Source organism: Pyrus communis, chromosome 2 (genome assembly GCF_963583255.1).
Source record: "Pyrus communis chromosome 2, drPyrComm1.1, whole genome shotgun sequence".
Lineage (NCBI taxonomy): Eukaryota > Viridiplantae > Streptophyta > Magnoliopsida > Rosales > Rosaceae > Pyrus > Pyrus communis.
The window spans coordinates 2,171,042-2,191,124 of record NC_084804.1 but is presented as its reverse complement, the minus strand read 5'-3'; the positions used below and the strand labels follow the sequence as shown (position 1 = coordinate 2,191,124).

General features: G+C 35.2%; 2 protein-coding genes across 3 annotated transcripts; one reads left to right on the top strand and one right to left on the bottom strand.

Annotated features, from left to right (window-relative positions):
• Window positions 1-301: 301 nt before the first annotated feature.
• Window positions 302-3,548, bottom strand: LOC137726769 (equilibrative nucleotide transporter 3-like). 2 transcript variants are annotated; one of them, XM_068465731.1, is made up of 11 exons: window positions 3,458-3,548; window positions 3,168-3,228; window positions 2,944-2,994; window positions 2,548-2,652; window positions 2,165-2,320; window positions 1,939-2,082; window positions 1,761-1,866; window positions 1,334-1,509; window positions 1,081-1,244; window positions 722-980; window positions 302-631 (listed from the first exon to the last, which is right to left on the bottom strand). In XM_068465731.1, exons 3-11 carry the CDS (start codon window positions 2,983-2,985, stop codon window positions 521-523), a joined length of 1,263 nt encoding a protein of 420 aa, XP_068321832.1. In that variant the 5' UTR covers window positions 2,986-2,994; window positions 3,168-3,228; window positions 3,458-3,548; the 3' UTR covers window positions 302-520. The 2 variants fall into 2 exon arrangements, with proteins under 2 accessions (XP_068321832.1, XP_068321833.1); XM_068465732.1 differs by lacking the exon at window positions 3,458-3,548 and having other exon boundaries at window positions 3,168-3,395.
• Window positions 3,549-11,164: 7,616 nt separating this feature from the next.
• Window positions 11,165-13,131, top strand: LOC137726680 (RAF-like serine/threonine-protein kinase PRAF). The gene is made up of 2 exons (XM_068465620.1): window positions 11,165-11,608; window positions 11,700-13,131. Exons 1-2 carry the CDS (start codon window positions 11,362-11,364, stop codon window positions 12,779-12,781), a joined length of 1,329 nt encoding a protein of 442 aa, XP_068321721.1. The 5' UTR covers window positions 11,165-11,361; the 3' UTR covers window positions 12,782-13,131.
• The last annotated feature ends 6,952 nt before the right edge of the window (window positions 13,132-20,083 follow it).

The window sequence follows — 20,083 nt, the reverse complement described above, 5'->3', positions numbered from 1 at the left end:
TATTCTCTTTCTATTCTCATTGCGTGCATAGAGCGTTATGCCCTATCTACGCAGTAGAATCTCTCCCCCAATTAGAGTAATGAAGGTTAGGGGGGAAATGAAAAGGAAGCTCTGTATTTAGGAGCAGGGTTTTCTTCACTAATTAACTGCAAGTCATGTTCAGCATTTGTTTTGTATAATCTTTGCTTTATGATGCTTAAACCAAGTTTTAAAGGTAATTAATTAGTCCACCGTCGACTTGGTCAACGAAAATATGTGTATAAGGTTTAGCTGCTTCAGGCTTAATAGACTCTTCAATATGTCACTCAAAATATATCTATCTTCATTCAAGTATGAATAAAAGTGCTACAAATCAATGACATGAAATGCTATGGGTTTTTAAACAGTGCATCAAACTACAAACCCCAAACGAATCATTTACACGTTGCAGTTCGCAGTTCCTAATCATTCTTCAATCCATCGGAAGTGCGTTAGCATTCAAATGAGCAAGTTTATTTCTTCAATCCCACACTTTTGCTCCTTAGAATGTGCCTTTACCAATTAGCCACAACCAGTCAAGGCAAACCCCCGCAAATATGCCGCCCAAAAGACACAGAACAAGTATATTTCCCAAGGCATTTTGCTCAGGTCCCTGCAAACCAAACAACCCAAGAAATTAGTTTTGATTCGTTTTCATTAGAAACCGCAAAAAATTAAGTTATATTCTGAACAGTTTACGTACATTGTAGCCTTTGGGTGCCACTGTCATGACACAGACAGTTAGATAACCATTTGTTAATCCTAAGATTGATGTCAGCAAGATCATCCACCCTTGGTCAGCGTACTTTCCGGTGAAGTAGTACGCTGGAACGAAGAGGAAACGCGATAGGATTGCAATCAGGAGGCCCTTTCTGGACTCTATCTTCAGGCATTTTATGAGAGGTATGTATCGTGATATCAAATCCAACACATTGTACATTGCAATCAGAACAAGCGGATACCTGAGAGAGTTCACAACAGGCAACCGCACCAGAGTAAATGAGATTACGAGGCCATGCTTAGAGAACAAGCATTTAAAATATGAAAGGAATCGAAACTTACCATGACCCCAACTGATGCTTTCCGGTATTTTCAAATATGAAACCAGGGAAGATTGATAATGTCAGCACATATATCAGAAACAAGTCAAGGCAAAAATCTATGTTCTGCTTGAATATTTGCATAGTGCTCAATCGAGTTGGAACAACTTTGGCATCGTTTGAGACCTGCGATAATTTTACAAAGCTTGTTAGTATCCTCAAGAACATGCTGTTAGACTATATGCATCATCAGATTTTAGAGAAAGGTTCAATACTTCTATGTCTTCTTGCGTTTGGATTCCAGCAGCAGCAAGATCAGCGGTTACAGTTTTAGAGCCTTCAGAAGCTGCCTTTGAGCGGTAGTACTTCACTATAGGCAATCTCGGGAAGTAAATTGCATATAGAAGAATACAGAGAAACTCGATGAATGTGGAAATTGTCAAGAACAACACTGCAAAAGATCAATTACACAAAACATTGTCATCGACCGAAGAATTGAAATTGTCGATCAGAATGTATTGTTATTCTAGCTTCAGAAAGCAGCTTAATAGAGAATCTGCTGAGCCACCTAATTTGTTCTGGACATATTTAAAGAAGTTACGCAACTCCTCGGTTTTGACACATACAACCACAATACAAGAAGAGGCATATGAATATACATCAATCACCCGAACTGTCTATAGGTAAAGGAAATTCACATACTCGTCCCCTTGCGAAGACCATCATGTGACTTCTCAAAGGCAGCTTTTGTTATCAGCCTCAAGCCGGAGGTTAGAGCGCCTGATGCAGCCAAGCCAGCAAAGAAGGACTGCAGAAACAGAACATTATATTACAAACAGAAGTCATCACAAACATTAAAGAACTGTGAAAGGAGACCAACCTGGATGAATTCCGGGCGCATAAACGAAAGGTCTCCAACCATTCCACCTTGAACATGGGCATCTGCAACCCCAAATACACCAACGCATGTGCATATACCAATATAAGGTCCAATTCCTCCGCCTGCAGATGTGGCGACATCCACCTATTTACAAAGTTGAAAGTGAAGTTAATCTATCGAAAGCAACAGAAAACATGCCACACAATAGAGCAAATGCTTTACTTACAATTATAAGCATCAAGGTAGCAAGGAAGAAGAGAGCGTATCCAATTAAATTCCGCTTCCTGGTGTCAACCTTTGCTTCATGGTATGCTAGTGTTGCCATTGTTACAAGTGCAAATGGTTGATAAACAATGGTAAGAACCCGCGAAGGATGGTAAGTCTACAAAAAGAAATTTTCATCAGAGCTTCCCACTTTCTTTGCAAACAATTAAAAGTGAAAATAATATGTAAAGTGCACAACCTTTTCGTAGCCCTGCAACTACAAGCCTAATTAGTTTACAAATTATAACTGGATTACATATTCCGAACAAGTACTTAGACTCACCCAAATGCATAAAATGAAAAAGATTATTCATTTAATCTCAAAAGATCATTCGTAACGCTTACCGGAAACAAGTTATAGTAGTAATCACTTATACTGAGCATACTGCTCCAAGCAACAAGGGATCCCAGCCCCAGGAACCAACAAACTGCTATAGCTTTATACTGTCCCTGCTTGTTGCAACAATTCAAAACGTATCAGATATCACTTTTCAAATAGAAAAGAGTTCCAAAAATACGAAAAACCTCAAGAGCAATAGAAGGTGAGCATCCAACGGTCACGTGGATAGTCTGCTCTGATATCATAATCGCAAAACCAATTGGCCATGGGTGGGGAGGCCCAAGGTCTTTAAAACTATTAGAGAAGGCTGTAATATCCCGATGTGGAATTCATACTCTCAACAGAAATCTCAATGCCTAAATCAATTTGAGGAAACAAAGTTCAATGCTTTGGGCACAAACCTCAAGCTTTATGGGAGCCCTGGTTCCATTTTCCTCAGTCATGGCTGCTTCCTACGTTGCAGAAACACACAAAGTTAGACACTTCATATAATTCAACAATCTTCCTGCATACACTGTAAATTTGACTCAAATGACTTCACCAATGGGTACTGTTCTAAATGGTCAACTTGAAACAGATTAAAAGGCAGAAATCATTAAGTAAATACAGTTTTTCTGGCAATTACCTGTTCAGATTCTTGAGGCTGACTTGAATATGCAACTGGCTTTTCAACAGTATATACCCTTCTGTTTCCAGAAAATTTTAAAAAAAAAAAATTAGAAGGACAAAATTGGGATGAGGGTTTTGACTTGTTTAAGCATATATATACGCACAATGCCTGTACCAGAAAAATATATACAGATATATATTATATATATTATGATATTATTGCAGGCTTTAATCAAGATGCATGGAAAATGATAAACTATTGAGTAATAAAATATATAAAATGATCAAAATGACAAAGCCAACAACCTTAAGATTCATATGTGCACAGAAAAAGGGATAAGGGATATGAGATTATGTTTTTGTGAGGATGGGGTTGGATTGGACTGCAAAGTAATCTGACAGCAAGAACGACAGCAAGCTGTGGAATTTAAAAGCAAAAAAAAAGTAAAGGGTTTCTCTTTTTTTCCAAAAAGTTTGATTCTGGTTGTGATTGACAAGAACAGCTTAATGGATTAAATCACTATGTGGTATCTCAAATTAATAAAGCGAAATAATATATTCTAGCGATTGACGGTTAAGATAGAGTAACAAAATCTTAAACTAATAACTCAAAATAATAGATTATATTCTCGTGTAGATAAGTATCTAGTTGACTAGACGATGAAATGGTCCAAAAGATTGACTTCTAAAGTAAAAACCTACACTAGATTCAATGTGAAGGTGAGAGACTTTTGGGTTACCTTACCTGTACTTCTATTTCTGGGGAGGAGTGTGAAACGGATTTGGTTTGGTGCTGTTTTGGTTGAAGATTCTGTATTTTATTTGTCCCGAAATATCTTGTAATTTGCATTCTTTTAGATTTCTGATCGCTTGCAGCTTTATGATATTTAAAAGTTTAAGGAAGATTGGTATTTCACTATCAGCATCAAGACATGCTCACAACTTCAAGAACTTATACGTGATACCTAATTTTCAATCACCACTTGTATAAGTTTACGTAAGAATTTATAGATTACAAACTAACCAGACCTACTAGTACCAAAACTCGAACATCAATGGATCAACACACAAAATAAAACTTTACCAACACTGGCGACTTTTATTTCGTCAAACAGTTGTACTTTATTATACAATGCTGCATTATTTTATTAAAAAAACAAAATAGATGTCCCATATACACACAAACACGTGATTTAAATTTTTTAATATTTTTTGTAAAAGATAATAAAAATACAATGAAATCAATCCAAATTTGACTCATATGACTTCTCCAATGGCTACTGTTCTAAATGGTCAACTTGAAACAGATTAAAAGGCATCAATGAAATCATCAAGTAAATACAGTTTTTCTGGCAATTACCTGTTCAGATTCTTGAGGCTGACTTGAATATGCAACTGGCTTTTCAACAGTATATACCCTTCTGTTTCCAGAAAATTTAAAGAAAATTAAAAGGATAAAATTGGGATGGAGGGTTTTGACTTGTTTAAGCATATATATAAGCACAATGCCTGTCCCAGAAATATATATACAGATATATATTATTATGATATTTTTGCAGGTTTTAATCAAGATGCTTGGAAAATGATAAACTATTTAGTTATAAAATATATAAAATGATTAAAATGACAAAGCCAAGAACCTTAAGATTCATATGTGCACAGAAAAAGGGTTATGAGATTATGTTTTTGTGAGGATGGGGTTGGATTGGACTGCAAAGTGCGAAGTTACCTGAAAGCAAGAATGACAGCAAGCTGTGGAATTTAAAAGCCAAAAAAAAGTAAAGGGTTTCTCTTTTTTCCAAAAAGTTTGATTCTGATTGTGATTGACGAGAACAGCTTACATAATCGATGAGATCACTATGCAGTATCTCAAATTAGTGAAGCGAAATAATATATTCTAGCAATAGACGGTTAAAATACATTAGTACATTAGTAGAATCTTAAACTAATAACATAAAATTATAGATTTTATTCCCGCGTAGATAAGTATCTAGTTGACTAGGTGAGGAAATGGTACAAAAGATTGACTTCTAAAGCAAAAACCTAAACTAGATTCAATGAGAAAGTGAGAGACTTTTGGGTTACCTTACCTGTACTTCTATTTCTGGGGAGGAGTGTGAAACGGATTCGGTTTGATGCCGTTTTGGTTGAGGATCCTGTATTTTATTTGTCCCGAAATGTCTTGTAATTTGCGTTCTTATAGATTTTTAGTCGCTTGCGGCTTTAAGATATTTAAAAGTTCAGAGAAGAATAGTATTTCATCATTGGCATCGAGGCATGGTTACAACTTCAAGAACTTATGTATGATACCTAATTTTTAATCGCTACTTGCATAAATTTATGTAAGAATTTACAAATTACAAACTAACGAGATCTACTAATACCGAAACTCAAGCCTTAATAGATCGACACACAAAATAAAAACTTCACCGACCGAGCCTGCACTTGCGACTTTTATTTCGTCAAACAACTGTACTTTATTACACAATGCCGCATTATTTTATTAAAAAAAACAAAATAGATGTCTCATATACACACAAACACGTGATTTAAATTTTTGAATAATTTTTTTATAAAAGATAATAAACATACAAGGAAATCAATTCAAATTGCTAATTTGTATTTATTGCTAAGAAATCTGAAAGGTACGTTTACTATTGAAATATTTGTGGTAACATCATATTTGTCAATAAACAGGTCAAAATAGTAGAAATTGTAAAATACCATATGCTTTACGTTTCCATAGTACAAACGCGGGCTGACAGATAATATGAACGCTGAAATATAGGAGTCCAAATCCTCGCTAGATCATTTTTGTGAGGATTTTGAAAATCTGTAAATTGTGTCCGTTTATCGTACATTGAGTCGATCAGAAATTATTTTAAATATTTTAATCTAAAATAAACATAAACAGTATTTGACAAAAACTGAACGTACAATTTACGAAAAACGGACATGATTCACAGATCAACAGGATCCTCACCAAAAGAATCTGGAGAGAATCCTGTTGGGAAATATAGTATCATACTAATTTTTCTAATTAATAAAATCATAGCTCTTCAGCCGACGGCTCATTGAATAATATAGCACCATTTTCAAGAGTCTAATGCACCATTTGATTAGCATAATTGACTTATCTGCAGTAATTCTAATTAGTAAATTTTTCGTACTTAATACGAGTTAATTAGTAAATTTTGTCATGCCTATAGATCTAGCTAAAAGTGATTGTTGTGGCCACTTAATACTATGATCTATCTATCGGTATTCATCTTTACTTATAAGTGAAAGATTTTAGGTTCGATTCTCGCCAAAGGTGAATTTGAACCACATTCTTACTAGCCTATTGTGAGGCTAAATTCATCATCTCCCCTTAGTGTAATAATATCGTTTGTTCAAAAAAATAAAAAAATAAAAAAACGATCGTTTGAGAGATGTGGCTTGAATGGATTAATGCTTTTGTAATTTTTCCGTTAAACCTGTCGAGATACCAATTTCACTTTTTGGGATCCCCCCTATGTAGAAGGACGATATCTAGTCGAATTGGGGTTGGTGGCGTCCTTAGATATCATAATTGCAATTGGTTAGTAGGCTTTGCTGTTAACTTGGAAGAAGGCCAGGTTAGTGATGCTAATTTATGAAGTTTATATTTTGGTTTACAATTTACTTTTGACAAGGGTATTATTGATTTGAGTATTGAGCTGGATTCCAAGGCTATTGTTATGTTATTGAAGCAAATCCAAGTTGATAATTTACATTCTCTGGACACAATTATGCATAGCTACATACTACTCATGAGACTACTGAGAAAGTGTGACTAAAACACATTTACAAAAAGATAAATATATAACAAATTAGTTAGCTAACTTGAGCTTAAGTTCAAGGAAAATTTTTATAGGACGACAATAAGGCCAACAATGTTTTATGATACGGAATGTTGGGCGGTGAAGCATCAACACGTACATAAAATAAGTTTAGCGGAGATGAGAATGCTTCAGTGGATGTGTAGGCACACAAGAAAGGATAGGATTATGAATGATGATATTCGAGGTAAAGTAAGAGTAGCTAAAATTGAAGGAAAAATAAGAGAAAATCAGTTAAGATGGTTTGGACATGTGAAATTAAGGCCTACAAACGCTCCGTTAGAAAATGTGATTACGAGACAGAAGTTCAGGGCCGAAGGGATAGAGGAAGACCTAGAAAGACTTGAAAAGAGACTTTAAGAAAAGACTTGGAGTACTTGGATCTAATGGAAGACGTGATATAGAATCAAACGTAATGACGTTTTAGGATTCATATAACCAAAAAGGATAAAGTTTTGTTGTTATTGTTGTTGTGTTTTCAACCAAATATCAAAGGTTAAAAGATTTGAAGTGGTGAATGCTCTAGAGTATCATGAAAAATCTCCATCTCGTAAACTGCAGACATAAACCAAGACATGTACGAAAATGGTTTGAACTTTTAAGCTTAATACACAAGAAATCATCTGCACAACACCAAGACGTGTCAGCGCAATAACTTATACGTACACATCCAAAATATAATTTGTATTTAATGAGCCTGTCTAGTATTCTCCGTTATTCAAATAAATATGAGTAATGTTATGAAAATTAAATTTATAGATAAAGTTTTAAAAACTAAATGATATGAATATTGATAATTGATTTATTTCTTACATGTTAATAAATATGTTTACTCTTATTTGTGACACATTATTTAGTTTGTAAATTTAATCTTTAAATTTAATTTCCTTAATATTACTAAATAAATAAATAAACCTTACGTAACTTTTTTGCAAGAGTGGCAAATAATTGGTCCTCCATATGTGTATCATAAAGAGGCACGCAAATAATAGCATGCACGCTTTATTTGAGTCAGTTGACAAAATAATACATTCGAAGGTCGACCGTCACGATGGAAATTCAACCATTGATGAAAAAAGATCAAAGGTTGGGATCAGACGAGTACCAGAGGCAAGCATGCATTGAATTCCTCTAAATTAGGATACTAAATTATTGGCTTTTAATGGGATCCATATTATTGATAGGCATCGCAATCCCTAATCTATCAGGATTCATTATCTTATAGAAACATATTGTAATTCCTACGTTACACTATTCTTATGGCCCTTGGTAGTCTTTTCAATTTGAAATGAATTCAAAACCATCTTGACTGGTCAAAGATGGATATGATCCAATTCGATACGATTCATGTCTTAAATCAAAATCGAAATGGCTATTTTTATAGTTTGAATTTAGTTTGGTTCCACCTAAAATAATCATTAAAATCGTACGGTTTGGTTTCTAACGAACCTAAGGGTTCTGGTTCGATTTTATCGGTTTCCTATTTCAAACCGATTTCTTACAAATCCTTGCCTTTTAAGATCAAACCCATTTTTTAAAACAAAAAAAAAAAAAAAAGAAGAAGAAAAAAAAACACCAAGCACATTTTAACCAAGAGGGTGCCCAAATGTTTTAAACTTTGAGTAGATTTTGGGCTTGGTTTGTAAGTGTAATTTTATTTGGGCTTATGTTTGGAACTTATATTTGGGCTAAACACTTACATAAAAAAGCTTAATAAATTCTTAAAAAATGAAAATTAATAATACAGTTCAGTTCAATTTAGTTTGGATCCATTATGTAGAGATAAAATTGAAACCGATCAAACCGATTCAGTTTGGTTTCAAACTGGATTTGGCCGGTTTTTGGTCAACACATCTTTTTTTTTGTCATACAAATCGATTTGGTTTTATAATATGATCGAGATACATCTTCGATTACATGTAAAAATCTCCCGTGCTTGCTAATATAAGAGAGCTAACTAATGTAGGTTGCAATGTCTCTGTCTCAAAAAGGTTTGTTTGCCAATGCCACCGCCCAACTTAGATACTACCATAAACGTCCCCTTAATTATTCCCAACTTGATCAGAGACAACGACTCATATTCTATAAATTAATACCCCATTTATTCACTTTGACCTTTTCCCTTTGTATTGAACCACATAAAATAATATCTCAATTTTTGCTCTCATTTTTAGGAGGATAATTTGATTTCAATTCTTCTATAAACAAACGTGAACAGAGAAGAAAATTACCTTACAATCTTATTATTGGTCATGAGTTCGTTTAGTAACACCCGATTTTTACTTAGTTAAAAAAGGTATTAAGTACTTCTTAAAAAAAATATTGATTTTGATTAAGATAATACGACAACAATATATTTTTGTAATGTGTTTTATTTTAAATTGTGATTTATGTGAAGTGTGTTAATGACACATCCAAAAATTATATTTATAAATATCAAATTATTTATCAAAATAGCTTGAATTAGCTGTAGATGACCATGGTAATATGGGTGGTCAATGACATTGTTAATATGTCAAGGGGCTATTACTCATCATATCCCACTAATTTAAGTTTCTCATTTGGTATTGCGCGATTAATTTCTTACATGGTTAGTTGACGTCTCGGTTTTATATTAGTTCTTCGAGTCCAAGTACCCCACAAGGTTAAGGTTGAAGAAATTATTTAGTGCGTTTGAATACGAAATGATACACTACATGATATTATGTAAGTACTGAAAATTATAATTTGAATATTTTATCACTTATAATGAGACATGGTGTAATACTCTATTATCCGGCATGTTGAAATTTATTTTTAGATAACATCAAACACTCCTATGATTGGAATGAAGATCCTTAAATTCTGTCCATTCATCGTACATCGTGCGGTCAAGTTTTATCTGGTACTATTAATATTTAAAATAATTTATAATCGTATGATGTACGATAAACAGACACGATTTAAAAATTTTCGGAATCTTCGTAAAAAGAATCCGAAGAGAATCGTCGTTAGTTTGATCGGATGGCGAGGGGGACCCGCGAAGCAAGCCGGTGGGGCCAGAAAAATCCCGGGACAAAACGGTGACAAACAGCCACGTTGCATCTGACAAAGAGATAATGACACCTGGCCCGGGTATCCGGTCCTCTTAAAGCATTTTTCCACCACCTCCCCGCTCCGAGTTTCCATCCTCTGCGGTCTCCACCTTGCTCATCCAACTCCGCCATCCGCTCTCTCATCTCATCTCAACCTTATTTATTTTGAAATTGCAAACTAATATGAGAGAAAGAATAATAGCATTAAAAAATAAGGAAAAATAAAACCGAACATATCATTTTTCAATGCCAAGTGGTTAATGATTGTGTAATGGCGTGACATTAATTTATACTCAATTTTTTTTTTAACAAACAATATTAACATTAAAAGAGTGGAGAGTAAGCTAAGCATGGGTTAAGTCTCATAATGAATTAGCACCAATAATGTGGTTTAAATTCACATTTGATAAGAATTGAACCTCACTTGTAAGCGAATAATAATACCACTACACCGTAATACTAAGTGACTAATTGCTAAAAGGAAATGCTAAAGGAGATTCTCAAAAATAGGAACTTTCTACCATCTCGTGTTTTTTGCATAATGTTCTACAATGTTGTACATAATTAATATTAAACTGTGAGATGACAAAGTCAATGAGAAAGATTCACCTTCAAAAAGGGTTGTGCTATTTGCACACTTTTTTACTTCTCATACACTCCTAATTAATTTCTATTGTTTGATTTCTTCAATTCATTCGGTCCGACGATCAAAAATTTAAAAATATGTGAGAAATAAAATAGTACGTGTGAATAACACACCCCTTGAAAAAGTCTCTTTATATCATTTCTTTTAGAGAGTTTTAACGAAAAGCTCGCATTACTATTTACTTTAACGAAAAACCATATTTTTACACTAAAAAGTCAATCATGGTACTATTAACTATTTTACTTTACCTTTTATTTTATCCTTATAATTAAAACTTAAAATTTTCAAACATTTTTCATTAGTTTTTTTTTTTTTTATAACTAAATTAGGTAAAAAAACAGAGAAATTATAGTAAGCGGGACCCAGGTCAAAAACCCAACTGAAAACTAGGGTCGGGTCAGGGAATCTGTGACGCCCCTAGCCGTCACATACATCCAAACCTCTCTCTATTTCCACTCCCAGACATTCTTCATCGTCTCAACCCGATTTCGGACTCCACGCCGATCAATCAGCAAAAGCAATAAAATATTTTTAATTCGAAAAATCCTCGGCGTTGAATCCGATACACCAAAAGCTAACCCCTTCACAACTTTTCGTTGCAGACAGCGGAGTTCATATAGCAGTCGGATAATGGCGTCACTCCACCCCTCCGAGTTGGACTCCGCCGCCACCGACTCGGTCGCCTCGACCCCGCGCTCGGACCACCCGTCTCACGATCTCAACCCGCGTGTACGGTTCATGTGCAGCTTCGGCGGCAAGATCTTGCCTCGTCCGCACGACAATCAGCTTCGCTATGTCGGAGGCGATACCCGAATTGTCGCCGTCCAGCGCGCCACCTCTTTCTCCGCCCTTCTCTCGAAGCTTTCTAAACTCTCAGGCAAGTAAACTCGTTGAAACGACGGCGTATTATCGCAATTCTGTTGCTTAATTAATTTTATTAATTGATGGGTTTTGATTGCGTGCGGCAGGGTTGAGTGACGTGACGGTGAAGTACCAGCTGCCGAACGAGGACCTCGACTCGTTGATCTCTGTCACCACCGACGAGGACGTCGACAACATGATGGAGGAGTACGACCGCATCGCACAGAATCAAAACTCAAAGTCGGCGCGGCTCCGCCTCTTTCTCTTCGTCAAAGGCAGCGACGATCCGATTAATTCGCGATCCTCCAGCATCAGCTCGCTCCTCGACGGCTCCGCCAAGCGTGAGCTCTGGTTCCTCGACGCCCTCAACAGCGGCGCGTCCAATTCCGCGATGCTCGAGCGGAACCGCTCCGAAGCTTCTTCGATCTTCTCCGAAGTGCCTGACTACTTATTCGGGTTGGACAATTCCGACGACACTCACTCTCGCGGCGGCGAGTTCAAACCGAAGGCCCGACCCGTATTGCACGACAACGTGTCGGTTTCGGATCCGGGTTCACCTGCCCCGGTAACTTCCTCCCCTTTCTGCTCGACGTCGTCTGTGCCATCCGTGCCGTCGATGCCCAGTCTACCACCGGTGAAAACCCGACCCGATTCCAATCAAGCCATCGAGACGAAAGAGAATCAATCGGAGGGATTTTCCGAGACGGTTGAGTTGCCCGTGTCGCAAGCAACTGGGTTCGTGGGCAACCCCGGGGTGCATTATATGTCGGATCCTAATTACCAGGGGCATATGGTTCAGCCAGTACCCGTTTACTACTATCCGGGTCAGGTTCCACCCACAACCGTACAGGTCCAGCCGTTTCCGATTCAGAGTCAGTATGTCCATCAGCAATACCACCAAGTAGGGAGTCAGATTCCAGTGGGGTACCATAACCCAATACCAGGTATGGGTCAAATATATGGTGGAGGGTTGAGGCCAGGGGCGGCAATGGACCCGCGTGACGTGTCAGCTCGGGTGGTTTCCAACGGAGTGAGCCAGCAGCAGCAGCAGGTGTTTTATGGAGTGAGGAATGCTGCGGTGGTTCCACCGTATAATCCAGGTATGGTGGTGCAATCGGGGGAGGAATGGCAAGGACCCGGACCCGGACCCGAGATGAATAAGGGTCGGGCTCCGAATGCATCATCTTGACCAATGCATGAAACATAGGAAGAAAGAAAGGGAACCGGATCCCTCCTGAGCATAGGGTGGGGATCTTCCTGACTGGACCATCTGGGTTCTTGAAATTTGATTAAACGGCTACAATAATTATAATTTTTAATGAACCCCCTGTTTGTAACCGTTTGATCAAATTTCAAGGGTCCAGATGATCCGGTTAGGAGGATCCCCACCCTATGCTCAGGAGGGGATCCGGTTCCGAAAGAAAGATCTAGTTACTGTGATTGGAATTGTTTTTGTGATTGGTTTGTGTGATTGGTATTTGTGTTAAAACTGTGAAGTGATTTTTTACCTTGTTTTGTTTTTCATTGGATATATGGTATGTAGAAAATTGATAACTTTTGCTTTCAAATGCTTTCCCTTTATTCCTTTGGAAAGGTATTTTCTCCAAATTCCTTCTTCCTAATTCATCAAGTTCGGGGATTCAGGTTATTGAAATTTGATCAAACAGTTACAAACAAATGTCCATTTTAAAAGTTATAATAACTTTAGCCGTTAGATCAAATTTCAATGATTCGAATCTCCAGACTTGGTAGATTAGGTGGAATGAATCCAGAGGATTCCTTTCCCATTCCTTTCTTCTATGTCTACAATTTTCTGCCCATCTTTTATTAGATAAATGGTATATAGAAAATTGATAATGATTTTATACTCTCGTTTTTTTTCATGCAACTAATTTTTTGGTTCTATATATTCATTCGATTTTGATATATTCAATCTTACGATTAAAAAAAAATAAAAGAGAGATAATGCTTGAAGAGAAAAACAAGAGTTAGAAAATCACTTCCTTAGCTATTCGCTGTAGTTTTTTTCAAATTCGGATCTTCGTCGGATCCTTTTTATGGAGATCCTAAGAATCCGTGAATCATATCCGTTCATCGTACATCGTGCAGTCAGAAATTATTTAAAATTAAATACAAACAGTACCTGATAAAAACTGACTGCATAATATACGATAAACGAAAACAATTTACGAATCCTTAGAATATTCACCAAAAGGATCCGGAGAGGATCCTGTTGGGTTTTTTTCTCTTTGTGGACCTAAAAGAAAAGTTCATTGCTTGAACTTTTGGAGTTGACTAGTTTCAGTCGAGTGCCAACCATACGGAAATTTTGTATATAGTATTATTTATATACAAAATATAATACTTGATGTGTATGCATACTATTTATATACAAAAAATTTGGTCGATACTCTGTTTAGATACAAAAGATTATAACAAAGTGTTGTACACAATATTCACATACAAAAGATTTACCACATTGTTCCTAAGTGAATAATTGGGGGGAAATAAGAGACCAATATTAATCATATTATAACGCATAACAGTTGATTTGAAATGCATGCATTTGTACTTGTTTAAAATTGCTTCCCAAATGGCTAAAAGTGCTTTTTGCTTTTTTGAAAAAAGAACCTTTCGTACTTGTTTAAAATTGCTTCCCATATGACTAAAAGTGCTTTTTGCTTTTTTGAAAAAAGCACTTTTCAGGTGATTCTTAAACAAGTACTCCAAAAAGGAGGACTGACGCCAAGGGCTCAATCCACCCCTTTGTGGGTTATACATGGAATTAAAGAAGTACTGTCTATATGTTGAAAGGTGGGCCAAACATTGGGAATGGTTTGGTTGGGCTTTAGGCTGAACTCAAAAGCCCACAAAATCTTTTAAATGTTTCAAACAAGATTTTATACACCAAATCTGCACTGCATCACATCTGTCATTTTTTGTCTCCTTGCAAGATTTAAAAGGAATTTTAATAAAAAAAACTTCACATTTGTACACTAAAAATCAATCATAATACTATTCACTTTACTCTTTATTTTATCTTTTTTGTTAGAACTTAAAGTTTTCAAGCCATTTTTATTAATTTTCTTTTTTTATTTTCTTTCTTTCTTTCAATTTTTGTCCAAGTGGAGGAGGCCCACAAACGATATGATAATTTGCATGGGAGCAAAGCGTGAATGCATGGACTAGCAGATGTCCACACTGTGAATAATTTTATTTTATTTTATTATGAAGTGTGATTAGTTTTAAAATATATATATATATCAGTTATGAAAATTGGAGCAATGATGAACAGTAGTTTTAAAAAAAAAAAATTTAATTTTAATTTTTAAATAGGACATGTTATACTAATTGGTTGAGGTTGCTGTAAAAAACAGCAAACTTTGTGTTTATGTAATTACTAAATTGCTCATATTTTTTTTTATTTTTGTTTAATTTCGGTTAGAGGGTTAAAATAGTAATTTTATAGAGTTTTGGTTGACAACCAAAGTTTTATTAATAGGTAGTTTAGATATAAACTGCATCTTAATCAATTTATAAAATCAATGAAAATATTATATATTTTTTGATGATATGATATATGTATGGAATGGATGTAGATGTAGAGGTAGAGGGCACCAGGACCAAAGCGCAGAGGGGGAGTGAGACAGAAAAGGAAAAGGAAAAAGCTTAAGAGTTGGGGATAAGCGATTTCGATTAATTAGTATTCACAAAAAATAAAGGTTTTAGTTATAGGTAAGGCTGGCTTCTTCTTTCTCTGGCACCAATGCCAGTTGCCGAACACACAAACAAAATAATGCGTCGTTTGCATTTCCCAGTCGCCAGAGGGCCAGAGGCACTGGCAGTGGCCCAAAGATAGAAGAAGGCATTCAGCTAGTTCACTAGCAAAGCAAAAGAAACAACAATACATTTAAAGGAAAAGGAAATATTGGTGGAAGGTAGCAGCTACAAAAGGTGCATCCCCATTAATACCTCTTTGGCTCCTTCCTTCTCTATATTCCATGATCAATCCCTTTCATCAAATCTTTTCATTGCATCTTATGGTATTAAAATCGTAACATCTACTACGATATATATAATTAATCCAAGCAATAATGATACTTGCTTTGTTCTTTTATCTATGACTAAACACATCTCTTTATTTATTAATCTTATCAATCCAACAAATCATTCAAGTGGCATACACGTTACCTGACTAACTGACTTAACCTACATTTGTTATGCAAAATCGTTATATAGGCTTTTGAATCATTGACAAGAATACTTGATTCATGTGACCGTGCATGTCTATTTGTTATTACCAATTCAACACATTTTCTTTTTGATAGAAACGCTAGCTTCATCAAAATGCAAGAAAACCTTCCGGTAAAGGAAGAGACTAGCTCAAGCAATACTCTAGCAAGAGGTCGGCAATGAGATCTGGTGGTCAAGCCATGTACAAGAACTATCACAGTGAGAGCAAAATGCGCTAGACTGTGGGCGATACCATTCACTTGTCGGCGACATGGGTAGAGTAACCTTGAGTGATTGTCAACAATGAATTTGGAATCCTCAACAAGAGGTCTAACTGAAGGCGTATTAAGAGTCCACAAAAGCAGTTACAATCTAGAGGAAATCACTTTTCAAAGTTAAATTTTGAATACCGCGTGAACACGCTAGAACAAATTAAAGCCATCACGAACAACCATCTTGAACACGCCTAAACCCTTCACACATGTTATAACTCATAATTTGGATGCATAACATGTCTACATTTAGGGTGTAATATTATTAAATTAAACCACTAATATGTGCCAAATCTAATTTAGGAGATCAGTTTAAAATAGAAAATTTCTCTAAATGCCATAATTGCAAACTTGAAATGAGCACCATTTGACAGAATATTAAAAATTTTGAATGTGCCAATAGTCTGATTAAAAAGATTACAAGAGTCTATCCTACGAGCCCGTGAGAAGAAATATGGACCCTGCTTGCATGGATCCTGAGCATGCATGTTTCACATCAAATAAATCAATGTGTACACGTTAAATCATACGACTAGCTGTCGGCCCTTATGTGCCCTACCACCCCACTAATTACCATTTCTAGACGATTAAAAACTGATCTGAACCCTAATGCGAAAGGAAAGATGATTAATTAGAATAATCAATAATATTAGGGTTTTTAGGGACAAAGCAAACCAGTCATCACGAATGCTCCATTTTTGGAAGCTTTACAAAGGCCCTCCGTCTTATTCATGCGGGTCTACTTCTCTGCTGTTATCCCTTTAAGTGAGAGGCTCTAGTTCACTAATCTGCATATCATACAGATCTCTCTCTCTCTCTCTCTCTCTATATATATATATATATATAGATCCAGCTCTTGTATTATATGACTGACATGAACACATGACATGGTCTAATTCCGCTTCATCGTATTGATATAATGAATGATGTCTTATTCAATGGACGCAACAAGGTGTTCAAAAGTTAATTTGTATATGGACAGCTCCCCAGCTTTTGTATAATATAATTTTCAGATTCTAATTAAGCACGTGTGAATGCCAATAGTTCTCAGATCTCCTTAATCTCCTGTTGAATTTATAATTGATTAATTACTGGAGTAATTAAAACAATAGGCCAATGTGTGACATGCATAAGAAATTGGGAATAATTTAGGATAATGCTTGCATTTCTCCCTTCTTGTTCTCCTACTTGCAAATGACGTATCTTCATCATAAAATTTTTATAATCAGAACTATTAAATCTCTTAGTCTTCATTTGAAGATCATTCTTACAAAAAATCATTTGAATTATAAATCGTTTAGTTATCCAAATTTATCAAGCAGATTAATGATTCATCATGAATATGCCACTATTGATTTATTTCGATACATTTAGATGATTAAATGGTATCCGATTCGAATAATTTTTTGTAAAAATAATCTTCAAATGAAGATTAAGAGAATGAGCGTTTCCAATTATAAATTATTTATGGTAAATCTCATCCTCAAAGGATAAGTCTATACTATATGCATAACTAGCTAGGATTGTTGATAATGATATCACTATGGGAATGGGACCAAGAATATTCAGGAAATTTCAGAGGTAGGCGTACATAAACATATATAAAACAAGGCACTGCCCAGGTTTTACAATTCATCGTTCTAAATCACTGATGTGCATAATGCATGGGGAAATTTCTGGATACATTTTAGCGGTAGGGTTCAACTTCAACTGGGAAATTTCTATGAACCACATTAAATCCTTTTGGTGGGGCTCACTTCAGCTGATGATTTTCTGGTTTTACAAAATAAGTATATGTACATTTTTATCCTCACATATTGGAGAATTTTTTTAATTTGCCGAGAACAAGATTCAGTATACTACGTGTCATAATACAATTGTTTAATTTTTTTTTAAGTTTTCAACCAATTGTATTATTACATTTAATGTACTGAGCTATATTCCTAACAACTTGAAAAATCTATCCACATGCGGATAGTCTATTGTTACTGCACATAAAGCTTCAACTTTTTTTTGGTTGAAACTTGAGGAAAAGGATCATTTACAGATTCCTTCCACCTAATCCTTCTTATCAAATAATTCGAATTCTTGAAATTTGATACAACGGCTAAAAACACAGGTCCACTTTAAAAATTATAATAATTTTAGCCATTAGATCAAATTTCAAAAGCCTATATTATTTGATGATGAGGATTAGGTGAAAGGGATCTGCAAATGATCCATTTTTGAAACTTGAAAGCTTCAACTTTAAATAATGGGAATACGATTTTGGCATTTATTGCATACACGTGAATCACATGAGAGTTGCATGAAAACTCAAATGGCTCCCAGAAAACCTAATCTAGCATAGAAAAATTATACAATATATACTAGGTTTCAAAACTAAAATTGTATGATTTATTGATAGCGGTTAGGTAAGTTTAAATTTGGAAATTCGTATCTTAAAATCAATTAACAACAATTAGTGAGGAAGTAGTGGTGAGCATCATCCTCATTTTAGGACGATGAGAAAAAATACACTCATACTTATATGCATATATTTTTATAAATATTGTCAATGACCGATGCATGCGAATCCTGTATGAGTTTTGCACATCCATAACTATCTACGCTTACACTTAATTAGGTAACTGCCGAAATCATAATACTTTAGTAAACTATAAATTGAAAAAGAAGTGCAATAAGAGCGAGCATGATGTTATGTAAGATCAAATTCTTGAAAACAGAAGCATGATAAAAGTGAGGAGAGGAGAAAGATGGTATGGCTGTGCTGTACTACTGCAAGTAGTTCTGCATTTTGTGTCCGTAGCGATGGATTTAGTAGCCTTCTCTTTTTAATGTTCCGGCCTTTATCGCGGAAAATGGGACGATAGATACCACAACTGTCTGCGTCTCTCTTAACATCTTGGTGCATATATCTGCTATGTTTTGTAACAACCAAAAGGGACCACTAATTGTCACACTCTTCTGCTCATAAGAATGTATCACCATTCCAACTGAATCAAAACTATCCAATCGATTTCAATCCCAACTATATTGTCCAATTGGTTTTTGAAATTGATTGTACTCAAAGTAGCTAAGGTAAAATATTACTAAATAAGTTATGGTCATCCACTCGTGACACAAAGAGGAGAAAAACTCTCATGTCACAGGAATACACTGATATATCATTTTTTTGTTGATTATTCTCATGTTTTTAATAATAAAAAACAACAAATAAGTAATATGAGTTTAGGGTTTTGAATTACCCCTAAACAGAATAAAAAGAAATTCCAAGCTGAATGTTAGATTTAGAAGTTGTTTGACTCTAACACAGATCATCTTCGGATATGTGCAATCAGAACCAGGGGATCAATGGATCCGGGCTACTGAAATTTGATCCAACGGTTATAAATAGAGGGTTCCTTTAAAAGTTATAATAATTATAACTGTTGGATCAAATTTCAATGATCTGGATCCATTTATCCCTGAACTCTGGTTGCACAGATTCGAAGAGGATCTATGTTCGTTTAACTCAACTCTGTCAGTATTTTTGTTTGTCTATGGACTGACAATTGTCATTCTTATATTTCTTTGCATAAGCATCGTTAACTTCTGCCGTTCTAACGATTTGTTTTTTTAAGGTGATGCAAATTTTAAACTCATTTTTTTGTAAATAGCATGATGTGCTGTTGAAGAGATTTTTTAATGTGATCCGCATACTGGATGATATATCATGTGTTATTATATAAATGGTAGAATATGTGTATTAAAAAGTTAATAACTTAAAAAATAAATTTTTTAACCATTTATAAAAAATACGTGGTGTATCACCTATGTTTCAATCACAGTAAAAAATTTCTTGTACAGTTGATGGTTAAACTCTTTTTAAAATCATTAAAAAAAAGTTCAATCATCAACCTGTATATCGCAATCCACAAAAATGATCTAAAATTATGGTCTTTTTCAGGTCAATAGTGATTAGTTAGATCCAGAGTTAAGGGTCA